The 19,549-nt window shown below is 44.8% G+C and overlaps 1 protein-coding gene across 1 annotated transcript in view; it reads left to right on the top strand.

Moving 5' to 3' along the window:
- Positions 1-3,132: 3,132 nt before the first annotated feature.
- The window catches only part of lgr6 (leucine-rich repeat containing G protein-coupled receptor 6), a 58,526-nt gene continuing 42,109 nt past the window's right edge, over positions 3,133-19,549 (top strand). Inside the window, exons 1-3 of the mRNA XM_045696118.1 lie at positions 3,133-3,203; positions 8,560-8,775; positions 9,670-9,741. Coding sequence (XP_045552074.1) covers positions 3,133-3,203; positions 8,560-8,775; positions 9,670-9,741 — 359 coding nt within the window. The remainder of the gene's footprint in view (positions 3,204-8,559; positions 8,776-9,669; positions 9,742-19,549) is intronic.

Here is a 19,549-nt window from a genome sequence, read left to right as displayed (position 1 = left end):
ACTGTTATTATCCCTGCTAACTGACCTGTCACTGTTATTATCCCTGCTAACTGACCTGTCACTGTTATTATCCCTGCTAACTGACCTGTCACTGTTATTATCCCTGCTAACTGACCTGGGTCAGTTGGGTCTGTTAGTGGCTGGTTGGGTCTGTCAGGGGCTGGTTGGGTCTGTTAGTGGCTGGTTGGGTCTGTTAGGGCCTGGTTGGGTCTGTTAGGGGCTGGTTGGGTCTGTTAGGGGCTGGTTGGGTCTGTTAGGGGCTGGTTGGGTCTGTTAGAGGCTGGTTGGGTCTGTTAGAGGCTGGTTGGGTCTGTTAGGGGCTGGTTGGGTCTGTTAGGGGCTGGTAGGGGCTGGTAGGGGCTGGTTGGGTCTGTTAGGGGCTGGTAGGGGCTGGTAGGTGCTGGTAGGGGCTGGTTGGGTCTGTTAGGGGCTGGTTGGGTCTGTTAGGGGCTGGTAGGGGCTGGTTGGGTCTGTTAGAGGCTGGTTGGGTCTGTTAGGGGCTGGGTAGGTCTGTTAGGGGCTGGTTGGGTCTGTTAGGGGCTGGTTGGGTCTGTTAGGGGCTGGTTGGGTCTGTTAGGGGCTGGTTGGGTCTGTTAGTGGCTGGTTGGGTCTGTTAGGGGCTGGTTGGGTCTGTTAGGGGCTGGTTGGGTCTGTTCGGGGCTGGTTGGGTCTGTTAGGGGCTGGTTGGGTCTGTTAGGGGCTGGTTGGGTCTGTTAGGGGCTGGTTGGGTCTGTTAGGGGCTGGGTAGGTCTGTTAGGGGCTGGTTAGGTCTGTTAGGGGCTGGTTGGGTCTGTTAGGGGCTGGTTGGGTCTGTTAGGGGCTGGTTGGGTCTGTTAGGGGCTGGTTGGGTCTGTTAGGGGCTGGTTGGGTCTGTTAGGGGCTGGTTGGGTCTGTTAGGGGCTGGTTGGGTCTGTTAGGGGCTGGTTGGGTCTGTTAGGGGCTGGTTGGGTCCGTTAGAGGTTTCATTCTTGGGCTGTTTGGGTCTGGTTGGATCGTTGCCGGGGACTCCGAACCGTAGATACTCGCCGGAGGCTCTGAACTGGGAACCCCCACTGGAGGCTCTGAACTGGGAACCCCCACTGGAGGCTCTGAACTGCCGACCGCCGCTGGAGGCTCCGGACTGCGGACCGCCGCCATGGATTATCACTGGAGGCTTCGTGCCATGGATCATCACTGGAGGCTTCATGCCATGGATCATCACTGGAGGCTTCGTGCCATGGATCATCACTGGAGGCTTCATGCCATGGATCATCACTGGAGGCTTCGTGCCATGGATCATCACTGGAGGCTTCGTGCCATGGATCATCACTGGAGGCTTCGTGCCATGGATCATCACTAGACTGAGGAGACGTACTGCCAGCCTGGTGCGTGGAGCTGCCACAGGGCTTACCAGGCTGGGGAGACGCACTGGAGACCGGGTGCGCGGAGCTGGCACAGGATATACTGGGCTGTGGAGGCGCACTGGAGGTCTGGAGCGTAGGGCCGGCACAACCCATCCTGGCTGGATGCTCACTTTAGCCCGGCAAATGCGGGGAGCCGGCAACGAGCGCACCGGGCTGTGAATGCGCTCTGGATATACAGTGCACATCACTGCATAACACGGTGACTGACTGGTCACACGCTCCCCACGGTAAGCACGAGGAGTTGGCTCAGGTCTAAACCCTGACTCCGCCAATCTCCCCGTGTGCCCCCCCCCCCCAATTATTTTTTGGAACTGCCTCTCGGGCTTCCGTCGTTGCCGTGACTCCTGATCTCGTCGCCGTTCCTCCTTCGCTGCTTCCACCTGTTCCCATGGGAGGCGATCCCTTCCGGCCTGGATCTCCTCCCACGTCCAGGATCCTTTGTCGTCCAGGATGTCCTCCCATGTCCACTCCTCCTGGCCACGCTGCTCGGTCCGTTTTTGGTAGGATGTTCTGTAAATGCTCTCGTTTGTAGTTGAAGTGGACCAAGGCGCAGCGTGGAAAGTGTTCATGATACTTTTATTCACCAAACACTTAAACAAAATAACAAAAGCGCACAGTTCTGTCAGGAACAGACACTAAACAGAAAACAACATCCCACAAAAAACACAGGTGGAAAACAGGCTGCTTTAAGTATGATTCCCAATCAGAGAGAACGATAGACAGCTGCCTCTGATTGGGAACCACACTCGCCCAAAAACAAAGAAACAGAAAACATAGACTTCCCCACCCGAGTCACACCCTGACCTAACCAACCATAGAGAATAATAAGGCTCTCTACGGTCAGGGCGTGACACATGGGGGTAGCGGTACAGAGTCAATGTGCGGGGGCACCAGTTAGTTGAGGTAATATGTAAATGTAAGTAGTAACTATGCATAGATGCATAGATTAAAGTGACTATGCATAGATGATAACAACAGAGAGTAGCAGCGGTGTAAAAGGGGGTGGGGGGGGCAATACAAATAGTCTGGGTAGCCATTTGATTAGATGTTCAGGAGTCTTATGGCTTTGAGGGGTAGAAGCTGTTTAGAAGCCTCTTGGACCTAGACTTGGCGCTTGATGAGATCCTTAGGCCCATTGTCTTGCCCTTCATCCGAACGCTTACATTCCTGTTAATCTAACTGCATTGTCATATTAACAGTAGCTATTACAGTGAAAAAATACCATGCTATTGTTTGAGGAGAGTGCAAAACAACAAAACACTTTTATCACAGCAACTGGTTTGATACATTCACCTCTGAAGGTAAATAATGTACTTACATTCAGTAATCTTGCTCTGATCTGTCATCCTGAGGGTCCCAGAAATAAAAATGTAGCGTAGTTTTGTTTGTATTATCTTTTACCAGATCTAATGTGTTATATTCTCCTACATTCATTTCACCTTTCCACAAACTTCAAAGTGTTTCCTTTGAAATAGTATCAAGAACATACATATCCTAGCTTCAGGGCCTGAGCTACAGGCAGTTAGATTTGGGTATGTCATTTTAGGCGAACATTTTTTTTAAAAGTGTACGATCATTAAGAGGGGTATCTGTGACCAGCAGATGCATATCTGTATTCCCAGTCATGTGAAATCTATAAATTCGGGCCTAATTAATTTATTGAAATGGACTGATTTCCTCATATGAACTGTAACTTAGTAGATATTCATGTTGTTGTCTGATTGACAGGATGCTTCAGAATAATCAGCTGGAAAGACTTCCCAATGACATTCCATGGAATCTACCCAACCTGCTGTCTCTGTGAGTAACACACACACACATATACACACACACACATATACACACAGATATACACACACACAAGCACACAGACAAGCGCACGCGCACACACTCCTCACCTGGTGTGTTTTATGTGTGTGTGAGGCAGCGTCAGTAATATATCTTTACCTCTGGACTAATAAATACTAAATACTAATAAATATTAAATACTAATAAATACTAAATACTAATAAATATTAAATACTAATAAATACTAAATACTAATAAATATTAAATACTAATAAATATTAAATACTAAATACTAATAAATACTAAATACTAATAAATACTAAATACTAATACATATTAAATACTAATAAATACTAAATACTAAGAAATACTAAATACTAAGAAATACAAAATACGAATAAATACTAAATACTAATACATACTAAATACTAATAAATGCTAAATACTAACAAATACTAAATACTAATAAATACTATTTCTACAATTGTCACGACTTCCACTGAAGTCGGTTCCTCTCCTTGTTCGGGCGGCGCACGGCGGTCGCCGGTCTTCTAGCTTTTCATTTTCCATTTGTTTTGTCTTGTCTTCTCACACACCTGGTCTCATTTCCCTCATTACATGTTGTGTATTTAACCCTCTGTTCCCCCCATGTCTTTGTGCGGAATTGTTTATTGTGAGTGCATGTGCACGTTTTCTGTGGTGCGCGATGGGTTTTGTACCCATTTGTTTATTGTTCTGGTTACCGGTGGTTTTATGAATGGAACTGCTCCGTTCCGTACCAGGTTTTGCTCTCCTGCGCTTGACTTCCCTGCCGCCAGTCACTCATTCCCTTACAACAATGACTTTCATAAAGTTTTACCTTTAGACTAACAAATACTAGATACTAATAAATACTAAATACTAATAAATACTACTGCTACAATGACTTTTATAAAGTTTATTAAGCCCTTTTTACATCAGCAGATGTCACAAAGTTCTTATACAGAAACCCAGCCTAAAACCCCAAACAGCAAGCAATACAGATGTAGAAGCACGGTGGTGTCGTGTCTTTAGGGGGAACCATTAAACTGAAGATATGTTTATCAATTAGCTCCCTGTAATTATTATCACGCGATTAAACTGATTAATCGTTTAATTGTAATTAACTAGGAGATCGGGGCACCAAGGAGAATATTCAGATTACAAAGCTATAATTTTCCTAATATAACTTTCCTGTACTATAATATTCTATTCTATTATAGTATAGGCCGATTATCTTCTGGTTTAAATGGTGTATTTTACCTCGCGTCCAGTCTCATTCCAAAACGTCGTAAATTGTTGTATCTGCACGAACCCAGTCTTTACTAAAATCATCCATACATCAATTGTCTTAAAATCATTTATTTACTACACTAAGTAATTAACAGAAAAACATACAAACAGTAATTATCGTCACAAAGGATTGCTATCGGAATGTGCCCTACTGGCTAAACAGGCAGGTCGGCCTGTTGAACAATGGATCATAAAAGGTCGGCTGAGAAGTTACACAGGGTTCATTAATATTAACAATTGACAATTGAAGGCTCACTCATTCGGGAACAATTGCAATCAATATATATTTACGCTCAGTGTGTCGTTCTGATTCTTGTTGGAGAGTAGTTCTGTTGGGGAGTTTTGTCCGCGTTCTCTCTCTCTCTCTCTCGGTTAGAATGGATCTTTCAGAAGCGACATTCATTAATGTCGTCATAGAATGGTTGTTTCGTTGGTCTTCGCGTTCGATGATATAATTTACTTAGCTGCAGACTAATAATTAATATCAAAGACTTGTTCTTATTCTGTCAGTATCGATAGTCTAAAAGTTAACCACGTGGTATGGTTCACTTTCAGTAGAGGAATTAGATGGTAGAACCTATGTGGCCACGGAGTGTAGGCCTGGTCTGGAGAAATGTAAATCCGGGGGTGTTTTATAGTGCCCATAGAACAGCTTGTCAAATGACGCCTGGTCCTGTATGGGTCCCTGGGGCGTGCCTATGACTGAGTTAGATTTGGTTACAGAAATACAATTCTATCACATTACATCAGTACATAGCATCTCAATGTCTTACAAAAGCTTTATCCTTATTAATACATTCCATACACCCATATGATGCAAGTCTTAAACTGAGTCTATTATATAAACAGTTTTATGGTAATATGGCTATATTGTCTCTTCTGAATATCACAAAATGGTACCAAGCGGATCAGTTCGTAGCTGGATTCTTCACCAATCTTCCATACCTTCTCCAGAACACAAAATGTCGCTTGGCTTTCCAATTCTATGAGTTGGAAGAATTTCCTGTGTCTCTCGATGGGCCATGTGGCCAGAGACTCTCCTGGAATTTTAGAGTTTTTACGACCCTTTACACACAGGGTGGATTGTGTGCAAAAGGGAGGGGGTCAACTGTCCTCCCTGTACCAAAAGAGGCCAACGTCATGACAGTGGCTAGGGAAAAACTCCCTAGAAAGTCCAGAACCTAGGAAGAAACCTAGAGAGGAACCAGGCTATGAGGGGTGGCCAGTCCTCTTCTGGCTGTGCCGGGTGGAGATTATAACAGAACATGGCCATTAAGGCCAGATCATTCTTCAAGATGATCAAACATTCATAGATGACCAGCAGGGTCAAATAATAATAATCAGTGTTTATAGAGGTAATAATAATAATATAATAATAATAATTATGATAATAATCAGTGTTTATAGAGGTAATAATAATAATAATAATATAATAATAATAATTATAATAATTATGATAATAATCCGTGTTTATAGAGGGTGCAACAGGTCAGGAGTAAATGTCAGTTGGCTTTTCATAGACGAGCATTCAGAGTTAGATACAGCAGGTGCGGTAGAGAGAGAGAGGGGGTCAAAGAAGCAGGTCCGGGACAAGGTATCAGGTCCAGTGAACAGGTCAGGGTACCATAGCCGCAGGTAGAGCAGCACAAACTGGATCAGCTGCACGACCCGGTGAATTGGGACGGGGACAGCCAGGAGTCATCAGGCCAGATAGTATCTGAGGATGGATCAACAACATTGTAGTTACTCCACAATACTAACATAAATGAATCGAAATAAGCGAAAAGAAGGAAGCCTGAACAGCATACAAATATTCCAAAACATGCTTCCTGTTTGCAACAAGGCAATAAAGTAATACTGCAAAAAAATGTGGCAAAGAAATTAACTTTTTTGTCCTGAAAAACCAAGCGTTATGTTTGGGGCAAATCAACAGAAAACATTATTGAGTACCACTCTTCATATTTTCAAGCATGTTGGTGGCTGCATCACGTTATGGGTATGCTTGTCATCGGCAATGACTAGGGAGTTATTTCATGCTAAAAAGAAACGGAAAAATCAGGCAAAATCTTAACAGAAAACTTGTTACAATGTGCTTTTCCAACAGACACTGGCAAACAAATTCACACAAGGCCAAATGATCTACACTGGAGTTGCTTACCAAGATGACATTGAATGTTCCTGAGTGGCCCAGTTACAGTTTTGATTTAAATCGGCTTGAAAATCTATGGCAAGACTAGAAAATGGCTGTCTACAAACTTGAAATAGCTTGAAAAAAAAATGTATTTTTACAGTAATGGGCAAATATTGTACAATCCAGGTGTGCAAAGCTCTTATAGACTCACAGCTGTAATCACGGCCAAAGGTGATTCTAACATGTATTGAATCAGAGGATTAAATATATTTGTGTTTTATATTCCATTAGAATTGTTTTAATGATAGAATTTTTCTTTCACTTTAATATTGCAGAGTATTTTGTTGAGATCATTGACATTAAATGACAATTAAATCAATTTAATCCCACTTTGTAAAACAACAAAATGTGGAAAAAATCAAGGGCTGTGAATACTTTCTGAAAGCACTAAATACAGTAAATGTCAACCAGAGCTGTTGCCAGATAATTTAATGTTTATTTCTCTACCATAAGCCACCCCCAACATTGTTTTAGAGAATTTGGCAGTGCGTCCAACCGGCCTCACAACCTGCAGGCCACGTGTATGGCGTTATGTGGGTGAGCGGTTTGCTGTTGTCATTGTTGTGAACAGAGCGCCCCATAGTGGCGGTGGGGTTATGGTGTGGACAGGCATAAGCTATGGACAACCGACACAATTGCATTTTATCAATGGCAATTTGAATGCAGAGATACTGTGACGAGATCCTGAGGCCCATTGTGAGGCCCATTTTTTGTTTTTTAAAGGTATCTGTGATCAACAGATACATATCTGTATTCCCAGTCATGTGAAATCCATAGATTGGGACCTAATGAATTTATTATTTATGACTGATTTCCTAATACAGTATGAACTGTAACTCAGTAAAATCTTTGAAATTGTCGCATGTTGCGTTTATTTTTTTAATGAGTTACATGTTTACACTGAGTCAGTGTCATAGTGGCTGGGCGTTGACCAAAAGACCGCTACATTGGGATTACATTTTTTTCTTTCAGATATAGCATGAATTCAGATCATGCGATCAGATAGAGCATGAATTCAGATCATGCATTCAGATAGAGCATGAATTCATGAATTCAGAGCATGTATTCAGATAGAGAATGTATTCAGATAGAGCATGTATTCATGAATTCAGAGAGCATGTATTCGGATAGAGCATGAATTCAAAGCATGTATTCAGATAGAGCTTGTATTCAGATGGAGAATGAATTGAAATCCCCCAGTTAATTATCTGATGTCCATAAAATTATTCAAAGAGACTAAATTAGGTGATAAAAATGAGGTGATAAATGAGGTGATAAATGAGGTGATAAATAAAGAATGTCATCAAGATGTATTGATATGAATTCAACGATGGTTTGTTCTCCCGTCCCCTCCTCTCTCCTCCCCTCCCGTCCCCTCCCCTCTTCCCTTCTCTCCCCTCCCCTCCCCTCCCCTCCCCTCCCCTCCCCTCTTCCCTTCTCTCCCCCCCCTCCCCTCCCCTCCCCTCTCCTCTCCTCCTCCCCTCCCCTCCCCTCTCCTCTCCTCTCCTCTCCTCTCCTCTCCTCTCCTCTCCTCTCCCCTCCCCTCCCCTCCCCTCTCCTCTCCTCTCCTCTCCTCTCCTCCTCCCCTCCCCTCTCCTCTCCTCTCCTCTCCTCTCCTCTCCTCTCCTCTCCTCTCCTCTCCTCTCCTCTTCTCCCCTCCCCTCCCCTCTCCCCTCTCCCCTCCTCTCCTCTCCTCTCCTCTCCTCTCCCCTCCTCTCCTCTCCTCTCCTCTCCTCCTCCCCTCTCCTCTCCTCCTCTCCCCTCCCCTCTCCTCCTCTCCCCTCCTCTCCTCTCCTCCTCCCCTCTCCTCTCCTCCTCTCCTCTCCCCTCCCCTCCCCTCCCCTCCCCTCACCTCCCCTCCTCCAGGCGTCTGGATGCTAACCTGTTATCTGAGGTGCCTGCGCGGTCACTAGGTGGTCTTAGGTCTCTACGACACCTGTGGTTGGATGATAACAGTCTAACAGAGATCCCTGTCTCTGCTCTGGACTCTCTGCCGGCCCTACAGGCCATGACCCTCGCTCTCAACCACATCACTCACATACCTGACCACGCATTTAGCAACCTGTCATCACTGGTCGTACTGTGAGTACCCTCTGGTCGTACTGTGAGTACCCTCTGGTTGTGTGTGTGTGGGGGATTAGAGGGGGATTGGGTGTATGTCTGTGTGTGTGTGTGTCTGTGTGCGTGTGTGTGTGTGTGTGTGTGGGGGGGGGATTAGAGGGGATTGGGTGTGTGTGTGTGGGGATTAGAGGGGGATTGGGTGTGTGTCTGTGTGTGTGTGTGTGGCGGGGGGATTAGAAGGGGGTTTGGGTGTGTGTGTGGGGGATTAGAGGGGGATTGGGTGTGTGGGGGGGGGATTAGAGGGGGATTGGGTGTGTGTGTGGGGGATTAGAGGGGGATTGGGTGTGTGTGTGGGGGGGATTAGAGGGGGATTGGGTGTGTGTGTGTGTGTGTGTGTGTGGGGGGGATTAGAGGGGGATTGGGTGTGTGTCTGTGGGGATTAGAGGGGGATTGGGTGTGTGTCTGTGGGGGATTAGAGGGGGATTGGGTGTGTGTCTGTGGGGGATTAGAGGGGGATTGGGTGTGTGTCTGTGGGGGATTAGAGGGGGATTGGGTGTGTGTGTGGGGGGGGATTAGAGGGGGATTGGGTGTGTGTCTGTGGGGGATTAGAGGGGGATTGGGTGTGTGTCTGTGGGGGATTAGAGGGGGGATTGGGTGTGTGTCTGTGGGGGATTAGAGGGGGATTGGGTGTGTGTCTGTGGGGGATTAGAGGGGGATTGGGTGTGTGTCTGTGGGGGATTAGAGGGGGATTGGGTGTGTGTCTGTGGGGGATTAGAGGGGGATCGGGTGTGTGTCTGTTATCTGTATCTGTTGTCTTTCTGATGTCAGTTGTGTTGAGATGTGTGTTTTTTTTTAACTGTGATTGGTTTGAAAAGTCTGTCCCTCGTTGTGATTGGCTGTCTTTTCTGTGCGTAGTCATCTCCATAACAACCAGATCCAGACGATGGGAGAGAGGTGTTTCCAAGGTTTGCTCAGTCTGGAGACACTGTGAGTAAAACACACACACACACACACACACACACACACACACACACACACACACACACACACACACACACACACACACACACACACACACACACACACACACACACACACACACACACACACACACACACACACACACACAGAGACAGCTTGGGGAAATGTATCCCATCCTATGGAGTTCTCCAGACGTCCCTGTGCCCAAGAACACGAAGGCAACCTGCCTAAATGACTACCGACCCGTAGCACTCACTTCTGTAGCCATGAAGTGCTTTGAAAGGCTGGTCATGGCTCACATCAACACCATTATCCCGGAAACATTTGACATTGTAGTCATTTAGCAGACGCTCTTATCCAGAGCGACTTACAGTAGTGAATGAAAAACATACATTTCATTTCCTGCATTTAAAAAAAAAACATTTCATACTGGTCCCCCGTGGGAATTGAACCCACAACTCTGGCATTGCAAACACCATGCTCTACCAACTGAGCCACAGGGAAGCCTGGAGCCAATCCAACTTGCAAACGGCCCCAACAGATCCACAGATGATTGTAATGTGTGCTGACGGCAGAGAAGTCAGGCGCAGGAGAGCAAAGACAACGGTGAAGTTTAATAATAAAAATCACCGTGAACAAAAACACAATGGGACGAAAACCTTCCCACGCCAGACATAACGTGCACAAACTCTCACAATCAACGATACCGGACAAGGACATGAGGGGGAACAGAGGGTTCAATAATGAACATGTAATTGAAACCAGGTGTGTAGAAAACAAAGACAAAACAAATGGAAAATGAAAGGTGGATCGGCGATGGCTAGAAGGCCGGTGACGTCGACCGCCGAGCGCCGCTCGAACTAGGAGAGGGACCGACTTCGGCGGAAGTTGTGACAATGATGCAATCTCTACTGCCACTCCACACTGCCCTTTCCCACCTGGACAAAAGGAACACCTATGTGAGAATGCTATTCATTGACTACAGCTCAGCGTTCAACACCATAGTACCTTCAAAGCTCATCACTAAGCTAAGAACCCTGGGACTTAAACACCTCCCTCTGCAACTGGATCCTGGACTTCCTGACGGGCCGCCCCCAGGTGGTGAGGGTAGGTAACAACACATCTGCCACGCTGATCCTCAACACAGGAGCCCCACAGGGGTGCGTGCTCAGTCCCCTCCTGTACTCCCTGTTCACCCACGACTACATGGCCAGGCACGACTCCAACACCATCATTAAGTTTGCAGACGACACAACAGTGGTAGGCCTGATCACCGACAACGATGAGACAGCCTATAGGGAGGAGGTCAGAGACCTGGCCGGGTGGTGCCAGAATAACAACCTCTCCCTCAACGTAACCAAGACTAAGGAGATGATTGTGGACTACAGGAAAAGGAGGACCGAGCACGCCCCTGTTCTCATCGACGGGGCTGTAGTGGAGCAGGTTGAGAGCTTCAAGTTTCTTGGTGTCCACATCACCAACAAACTAACATGGTCCAAGCACACCAAGACAGTCGTGAAGAGGGAACGAGAAAGACTATTTCCCCTCAGAAGACTGAAAAGATTTGGGTCCTGAGACCCCCAAAGGTTCTACAGCTGCACCATCGAGAGCTTCCTGACTGGTTGCATCACTGCCTGGTATGGCAACTGCTCGGCCTCCGACCGCAAGGCACTACAGAGGGTAGTGCGAACGGTCCAGTACATCACTGGGGCCAAGCTTCATGCCATCCAGGACCTCTATACCAGGCGGTGTCAGAGGAAGGCCCTAAAAATTGTCAAAGACTCCAGCCACCACAGTCATAGACTGTTCTCTCTACTACCGCATGGCAAGCGGTACCGGAGCGCCAAGTCTAGGACAAAAAGGCTTCTCAACAGTTTTTAACCCCAAAGCCATAAGACTCCTGAACAGGTAATCAAATGGCTACCCGGACTATCTGTATTGTGTGCCCCCCCACCCCTCTTTTTACGCTGCTGCTACTTTCTGTTCATCATATATGCATAGTCACTTTAACCATATCTACATGTACATACTACCTCAATCAGCCTGACTAACCGGTGCCTGTATATATAACCTCGCTAATGTATATATCCTCTCTACTGTATATATCCTCTCTACTGTATATAGCCTCTACTGTATATAGCCTCTCTACTGTATATAGCCTCTCTACTGTATATTGCCTCTCTACTGTATATAGCTGCTCTACTGTATATAGCCTCTACTGTATATATCCTCTCTACTGTATATAACCTCTTTACTGTATATAGCCTCTCTACTGTATTTAGCCTCTCTACTGTATATAGCCTCTCTACTGTATATAACCTCTCTACTGTATATAGCCTCTACTGTATATATCCTCTCTACTGTATATAGCCTCTCTACTGTATATAGCCTCTACTGTATATAGTCTCTCTACTGTATATAACGTCTCTACTGTATATAACCTCTCTACTGTATATAGCCTCTCTACTGTATATAGCCTCTCTACTGTATATAGTCTCTCTACTGTATATAACCTCTCTACTGTATATAGCCTCTACTGTATATAGCCTCTCTACTGTATATAGCCTCTCTACTGTATATAGTCTCTCTACTGTATATAACCTCTCTACTGTATATAGCCTCTACTGTATATAACCTCTCTACTGTATATAGCCTCACTACTGTATATAGCCTCTCTACTGTATATAGCCTCTCTACTGTATATAACCTCTCTACTGTATATAACCTCTCTACTGTATATAGCCTCTACTGTATATAACCTCTCTACTGTATATAGCCTCTCTACTGTATATAGCCTCTACTGTATATAGCCTCTCTACTGTATATAACCTCTCTACTGTATATAACCTCTCTACTGTATATAGCCTCTCTACTGTATATAGCCTCTCTACTGTATATAACCTCTCTACTGTATATAGCCTCTACTGTATATAACCTCTCTACTGTATATAGCCTCTCTACTGTATATAGCCTCTACTGTATATAGCCTCTCTACTGTATATAACCTCTCTACTGTATATAGCCTCTCTACTGTATATAGCCTCTCTACTGTATATAGCCTCTCTACTGTATATATCCTGTCTTTTGACTGTTGTTTTATTTCTTTACCTACCTATTGTTCACCTAATACCTTTCTTGCACTATTGGTTAGAGCCTGTAAGTAATCATTTCACTGTAAGGTGAAATACACCTGTTGTATTCAGCATTTCACTGTGAGATCTACCTACACCTGTTGTATTCAGCATTTCACTGTGAGGTCTACTACACCTGTTGTATTCAGCATTTCACTGTGAGGTCTACTACACCTGTTGTATTCAGCATTTCACTGTAAGGTCTACTACACCTGTTGTATTCAGCATTTCACTGTGAGATCTACCTACACCTGTTGTATTCAACATTTCACTGTGAGGTCTACTACACCTGTTGTATTCAGCATTTCACTGTGAGGTCTACTACACCTGTTGTATTCAGCATTTCACTGTGAGGTCTACTACACCTGTTGTATTCAGCATTTCACTGTAAGGTCTACTACATCTGTTGTATTCAGCATTTCACTGTAAGGTCTACTACATCTGTTGTATTCAGCATTTCACTGTGAGGTCTACTACACCTGTTGTATTCAGCATTTCACTGTGAGGTCTACTACACCTGTTGTATTCAGCATTTCACTGTGAGGTCTACTACACCTGTTGTATTCAGCATTTCACTGTGAGGTCTACTACATCTGTTGTATTCAGCATTTCACTGTGAGGTCTACACCTGTTGTATTCAGCATTTCACTGTAAGGTCTACTACACCTGTTGTATTCAGCATTTCACTGTGAGGTCTACTACACCTGTTGTATTCAGCATTTCACTGTGAGGTCTACTACACCTGTTGTATTCAGCATTTCACTGTGAGGTCTACTACACCTGTTGTATTCAGCATTTCACTGTGAGGTCTACTACACCTGTTGTATTCAGCATTTCACTGTGAGGTCTACTACACCTGTTGTATTCAGCATTTCACTGTGAGGTCTACTACACCTGTTGTATTCAGCATTTCACTGTGAGGTCTACTACACCTGTTGTATTCAGCATTTCACTGTAAGGTCTACTACACCTGTTGTATTCAGCATTTCACTGTGAGGTCTACTACACCTGTTGTATTCAGCATTTCACTGTGAGGTCTACTACACCTGTTGTATTCAGCATTTCACTGTGAGGTCTACTACACCTGTTGTATTCAGCATTTCACTGTGAGGTCTACTACACCTGTTGTATTCAGCATTTCACTGTGAGGTCTACTACACCTGTTGTATTCAGCATTTCACTGTGAGGTCTACTACACCTGTTGTATTCAGCATTTCACTGTGAGGTCTACTACACCTGTTGTATTCAGCATTTCACTGTAAGGTCTACTACACCTGTTGTATTCGGCATTTCACTGTGAGATCTACTACACCTGTTGTATTCAGCATTTCACTGTGAGGTCTACTACACCTGTTGTATTCAGCATTTCACTGTGAGGTCTACTACACCTGTTGTATTCAGCGCACGTGACAAATAAACTTTGATTTGATTTGAGATGATTACGGTAGATACAGCATGTATCCAAGCTACAAGTTAATCAACAAGCTTCATGTTCTACACATTCCACTCTAATGTTGTCAATTTAATCAAAAATATATTAAAATACAAATCAAGTTAATTGCTGATGCTAAAAGACAGACATTACTACGCGGGATGAGAGAACTATGACCTGGGCCAAGGTCAAGCCAGGGAGCCGTTACTATGCTGTTACCATGGGGGTCACATGTGATTGGTGTAAACACAGCATGACCTCTGATTGGCTGATGTCTCTATGACATTCTGTCATTATGATAACTGTCATGTGATGGAGAAACAGACTAGCTAGTGATTATTGGAGATTATTAAAATTACATTGTCTGTCTGTCTGTCTGTCTGTCTGTCTGTCTGTCTGTCTGTCTGTCTGTGTGTGTGTGTTCTGCCCTTCTTAACCCTCTATTATAAAGTCATTATCCATGACTACTGTAATAGATGAACGGGGCTAGTTAGTTTAGGAGGACTACTGTAATAGATGAATGGGGCTAGTTAGTGTAGGAGGACTACTGTAATAGATGAACGGGGCTAGTTAGTGTAGGAGGACTACTGTAATAGATGAACGGGGCTAGTTAGTGTAGGAGGACTACTGTAATAGATGAACGGGGCTAGTTAGTGTAGGGGGACTACTGTAATAGATGAACGGGGCTAGTTAGTGTAGGGGGACTACTGTAATAGATGAACGGGGCTAGTTAGTGTAGGGGGACTACTGTAACAGATGAACGGGGCTAGTTAGTGTAGGGGGACTACTGTAATAGATGAACGGGGCTAGTTAGTGTAGGGGGACTACTGTAATAGATGAACGGGGCTAGTTAGTGTAGGGGGACTACTGTAATAGATGAATGGGGCTAGTTAGTGTAGGAGGACTACTGTAAACGATGAACGGGGCTAGTTAGTGTAGGGGGACTACTGTAATAGATGAACGGGGCTAGTTAGTGTAGGGGGACTACTGTAATAGATGAACGGGGCTAGTTAGTGTAGGAGGACTACTGTAATAGATGAACGGGGCTAGTTAGTGTAGGGGGACTACTGTAATAGATGAACGGGGCTAGTTAGTTTAGGAGGACTACTGTAATAGATGAATGGGGCTAGTTAGTGTAGGAGGACTACTGTAATAGATGAACGGGGCTAGTTAGTGTAGGAGGACTACTGTAATAGATGAACGGGGCTAGTTAGTGTAGGAGGACTACTGTAATAGATGAACGGGGCTAGTTAGTGTAGGGGGACTACTGTAATAGATGAACGGGGCTAGTTAGTGTAGGGGGACTACTGTAATAGATGAACGGGGCTAGTTAGTGTAGGGGGACTACTGTAACAGATGAACGGGGCTAGTTAGTGTAGGGGGACTACTGTAATAGATGAACGGGGCTAGTTAGTGTAGGGGGACTACTGTAATAGATGAACGGGGCTAGTTAGTGTAGGGGGACTACTGTAATAGATGAATGGGGCTAGTTAGTGTAGGAGGACTACTGTAAACGATGAACGGGGCTAGTTAGTGTAGGGGGGACTACTGTAATAGATGAACGGGGCTAGTTAGTGTAGGGGGACTACTGTAATAGATGAACGGGGCTAGTTAGTGTAGGAGGACTACTGTAATAGATGAACGGGGCTAGTTAGTGTAGGGGGACTACTGTAATAGATGAATGGGGCTAGTTAGTGTAGGGGGACTACTGTAATAGATGAACGGGGCTAGTTAGTGTAGGAGGACTACTGTAATAGATGAACGTGGCTAGTTAGTGTAGGAGGACTACTGTAATAGATGAATGGGGCTAGTTAGTGTAGTAGCCCTACTGTAATAGATGAACGGCGCTAGTTAGTGTACGGGGACTACTGTAATAGATGAATGGGGCTAGTGTAGGAGGACTACTGTAATAGATGAACGGGGCTAGTTAGTGTAGGGGGACTACTGTAATAGATGAACGGGGCTAGCTGGTGTAGGAGGACTACTGTAATAGATGAATGGGGCTAGTTAGTGTAGGGGGACTACTGTAATAGATGAACGGGGCTAGTTAGTGTAGGAGGACTACTGTAATAGATGAACGGGGCTAGTTAGTGTAGGGGGAATACTGTAATAGATGAATGGGGCTAGTTAGTGTAGGAGGACTACTGTAATAGATGAACGGGGCTAGTTAGTGTAGGGGGACTGCTGTAATAGATGAACGGGGCTAGTTAGTGTCGGAGGACTACTGTAATAGATGAACGGGGCTAGTTAGTGTAGGAGACCTACTGTAATAGATGAATGGGGCTAGTTAGTGTAGGGGGACTACTGTAATAGATGAACGGGGCTAGTTAGTGTAGGAGGACTACTGTAATAGATGAACGGGGCTAGTTAGTGTAGGGGGACTACTGTAATAGATGAACGGGGCTAGTTAGTGTAGGGGGACTACTGTAATAGATGAACGCGGCTAGTTAGTGTTGGAGGACTACTGTAATAGATGAACGGGGCTAGTTAGTGTAGGGGGACTACTGTAATAGATGAACGGGGCTAGTTAGTGTAGGGGGACTACTGTAATAGATGAACGGGGCTAGTTAGTGTAGGGGGACTACTGTAATAGATGAATGGGGCTAGTTAGTGTAGGAGGACTACTGTAATAGATGAACGGGGCTAGTTAGTGTAGGATGACTACTGTAATAGATGAACGGGGCTAGTTAGTGTAGGGGGACTACTGTAATAGATGAACGGGGCTAGTTAGTGTAGGAGGACTACTGTAATAGATGAATGGGGCTAGTTAGTGTAGGAGGACTACTGTAATAGATGAATGGGGCTAGTTAGTGTAGGGGGACTACTGTAATAGATGAATGGGGCTAGTTAGTGTAGGGGGACTACTGTAATAGATGAATGGGGTTAGTTAGTGTAGGGGGACTACTGTAATAGATGAATGGGGCTAGTTACTGTAGGAGGACTACTGTAATAGATGAACGGGGCTAGTTAGTGTAGGGGGACTACTGTAATAGATGAACGGGGCTAGTTAGTGTAGGAGGACTACTGTAATAGATGAATGGGGCTAGTTACTGTAGGAGGACTACTGTAATAGATGAACGGGGCTAGTTAGTGTAGGAGAACTACTGTAATAGAGGAACGGGGCTAGTTGGTGTAGGGGGACTACTGTAATAGATGAACGGGGCTAGTTAGTGTAGGGGGACTACTGTAATAGATGAACGGGGCTAGTTGGTGTAGGGGGACTACTGCAATAGATGAACGGGGCTAGTTAGTGTAGGAGGACTACTGTAATAGATGAACGGGGCTAGTTAGTGTAGGAGGACTACTGTAATAGATGAATGGGGTTAGTTAGTGTAGGAGGACTGTAACAGATGAACGGGGCTAGTTAGTGTAGGAGGACTACTGTGATAGATGAACGGGGCTAGTTAGTGTAGGGGGACTACTGTAATAGATGAACGGGGCTAGTTAGTGTAGGGGGACTACTGTAATGGATGAATGGGGTTAGTTAGTGTAGGAGGACTACTGTAATAGATGAACGGGGCTAGTTAGTGTAGGAGGACTACTATAATAGATGAATGGGGTTAGTTAGTGTAGCGGGACTACTGTAATAGATGAATGGGGTTAGTTAGTGTAGGGGGACTACTGTAATAGATGAACGGGGTTAGTTAGTGTAGGGGGACTACTGTAATAGATGAATGGGGCTAGTTAGTGTAGGAGGACTACTGTAATAGATGAACGGGGCTAGTTGGTGTAGGGGGACTACTGTAATAGATGAATGGGGCTAGTTAGTGTAGGGGGACTACTGTAATAGATGAACGGGGCTAGTTAGTGTAGGGGGACACCTCACTAAAACTGTCTCGGTGTCACGAGTGCTGTCTTCGAATTCCCCGTCATAAATCAGCCAAGGCGCAGCGTGCCGTTAGTTCCACATATTTTATTTATTGAACTCCGAACAAAACAATAAACAGGTGAAACTGAAACAAACGTGACGTTCTGGGGCTGCTCACACACAGCTGCACAAAAACAAGATCCCACAAAAACACAGGGGAAAAACAGGCTGCCTAAGTATGGTTTCCAATCAGAGACAACGATAGACAGCTGCCTCTGATTGGAAACCATACCCGGCCAAAACATAGAAATACAAAAACATAGAATGCCCACCCCACCTATCACACCCTGACCTAACTAAACAGAGAAAACACAGCTCTCTTAGGTCAGAGCGTGACACTTGGACTCAGAGGACATTCTGGTCATACCCTAAGTAGTACACTACACTACACTTACAAGTGTACACTAGTCAATACTCCCCGTCTGAGGAAATCGTCTGGTCACACCCTAACTAGTGTCAATCGTTGAAACAACACAAACGTTTACCCTCCAAAACCAGAGTTATACACAGAAAAATATATCTCCATGAATTCTATCAAGACCAGGGTCTCATTCCCAATGGTGCAAACGTTTAGTAATTTAGTCATCGGCTGTGTTTTTTAATGTTTGTAACGACTGTTGAAGGGAGTAGACCAAGGCGCAGCGTGTCGAGTGCTCATTATGTATTTATTGAACTGAGAACACAATAAACAAAGAAACAAAACCCGACAGCCAAACAGTTCTGTCAGGTTAGCAACACTAAACAGAAATTAACCCACCCACAAAACCCAAAGGAAAACTGGCTGCCTAAGTATGGCTCCCAATCAGAGACAACGATGTACAGCTGTCCCTGATTGAGAGCCATACTAGGCCAAAACAAAGAAATACAAAAACATATAGAAAAAAAGGACATAGAATGCCCACCCTAGTGTAACGGCTGTCTGTGGAAGTAGACCAAGGTGCAGCGGAGTTAGTGTTCATCTTGAGTTTTAATTTACGTACGAACACGATACAACAAAACAAGAAAACCGACAGCCAAACTGTCAGGTGCAAGACACTAAACAGAAACAATCCCCCCACAAAACCCAAAGGAAAAACAGGCTCCTTATGTGTGACTCCCAATCATCCAACAACGAACTACAGCTGTGCCTGATTGGGAGCCACACACGGCCCAAAACAAAGAAATACAAAAACATAGAGAAATGAACATAGAACGCCCACCCTAGTCACACCCTGGCCTAACCAAAATAGAGAATAAAAAACGTCTCTATGGCCAGGGCATGACATTGTTTCTCTCTCTCTCTCTCTCTCTCTCTCAATTAAATTCAATGTCAATTTAAGGGCTTTATTGGCATGGGAAACATATGTTAACATTGCCAATGCAAGTCAAGTAGATAATAAACAA

Source organism: Salmo salar, chromosome ssa15 (genome assembly GCF_905237065.1).
Source record: "Salmo salar chromosome ssa15, Ssal_v3.1, whole genome shotgun sequence".
NCBI classification, from domain to species: domain Eukaryota; kingdom Metazoa; phylum Chordata; class Actinopteri; order Salmoniformes; family Salmonidae; genus Salmo; species Salmo salar.
Note: the sequence above shows the minus strand (reverse complement) of the source record. Positions and strands in the feature narration are given on the sequence as shown.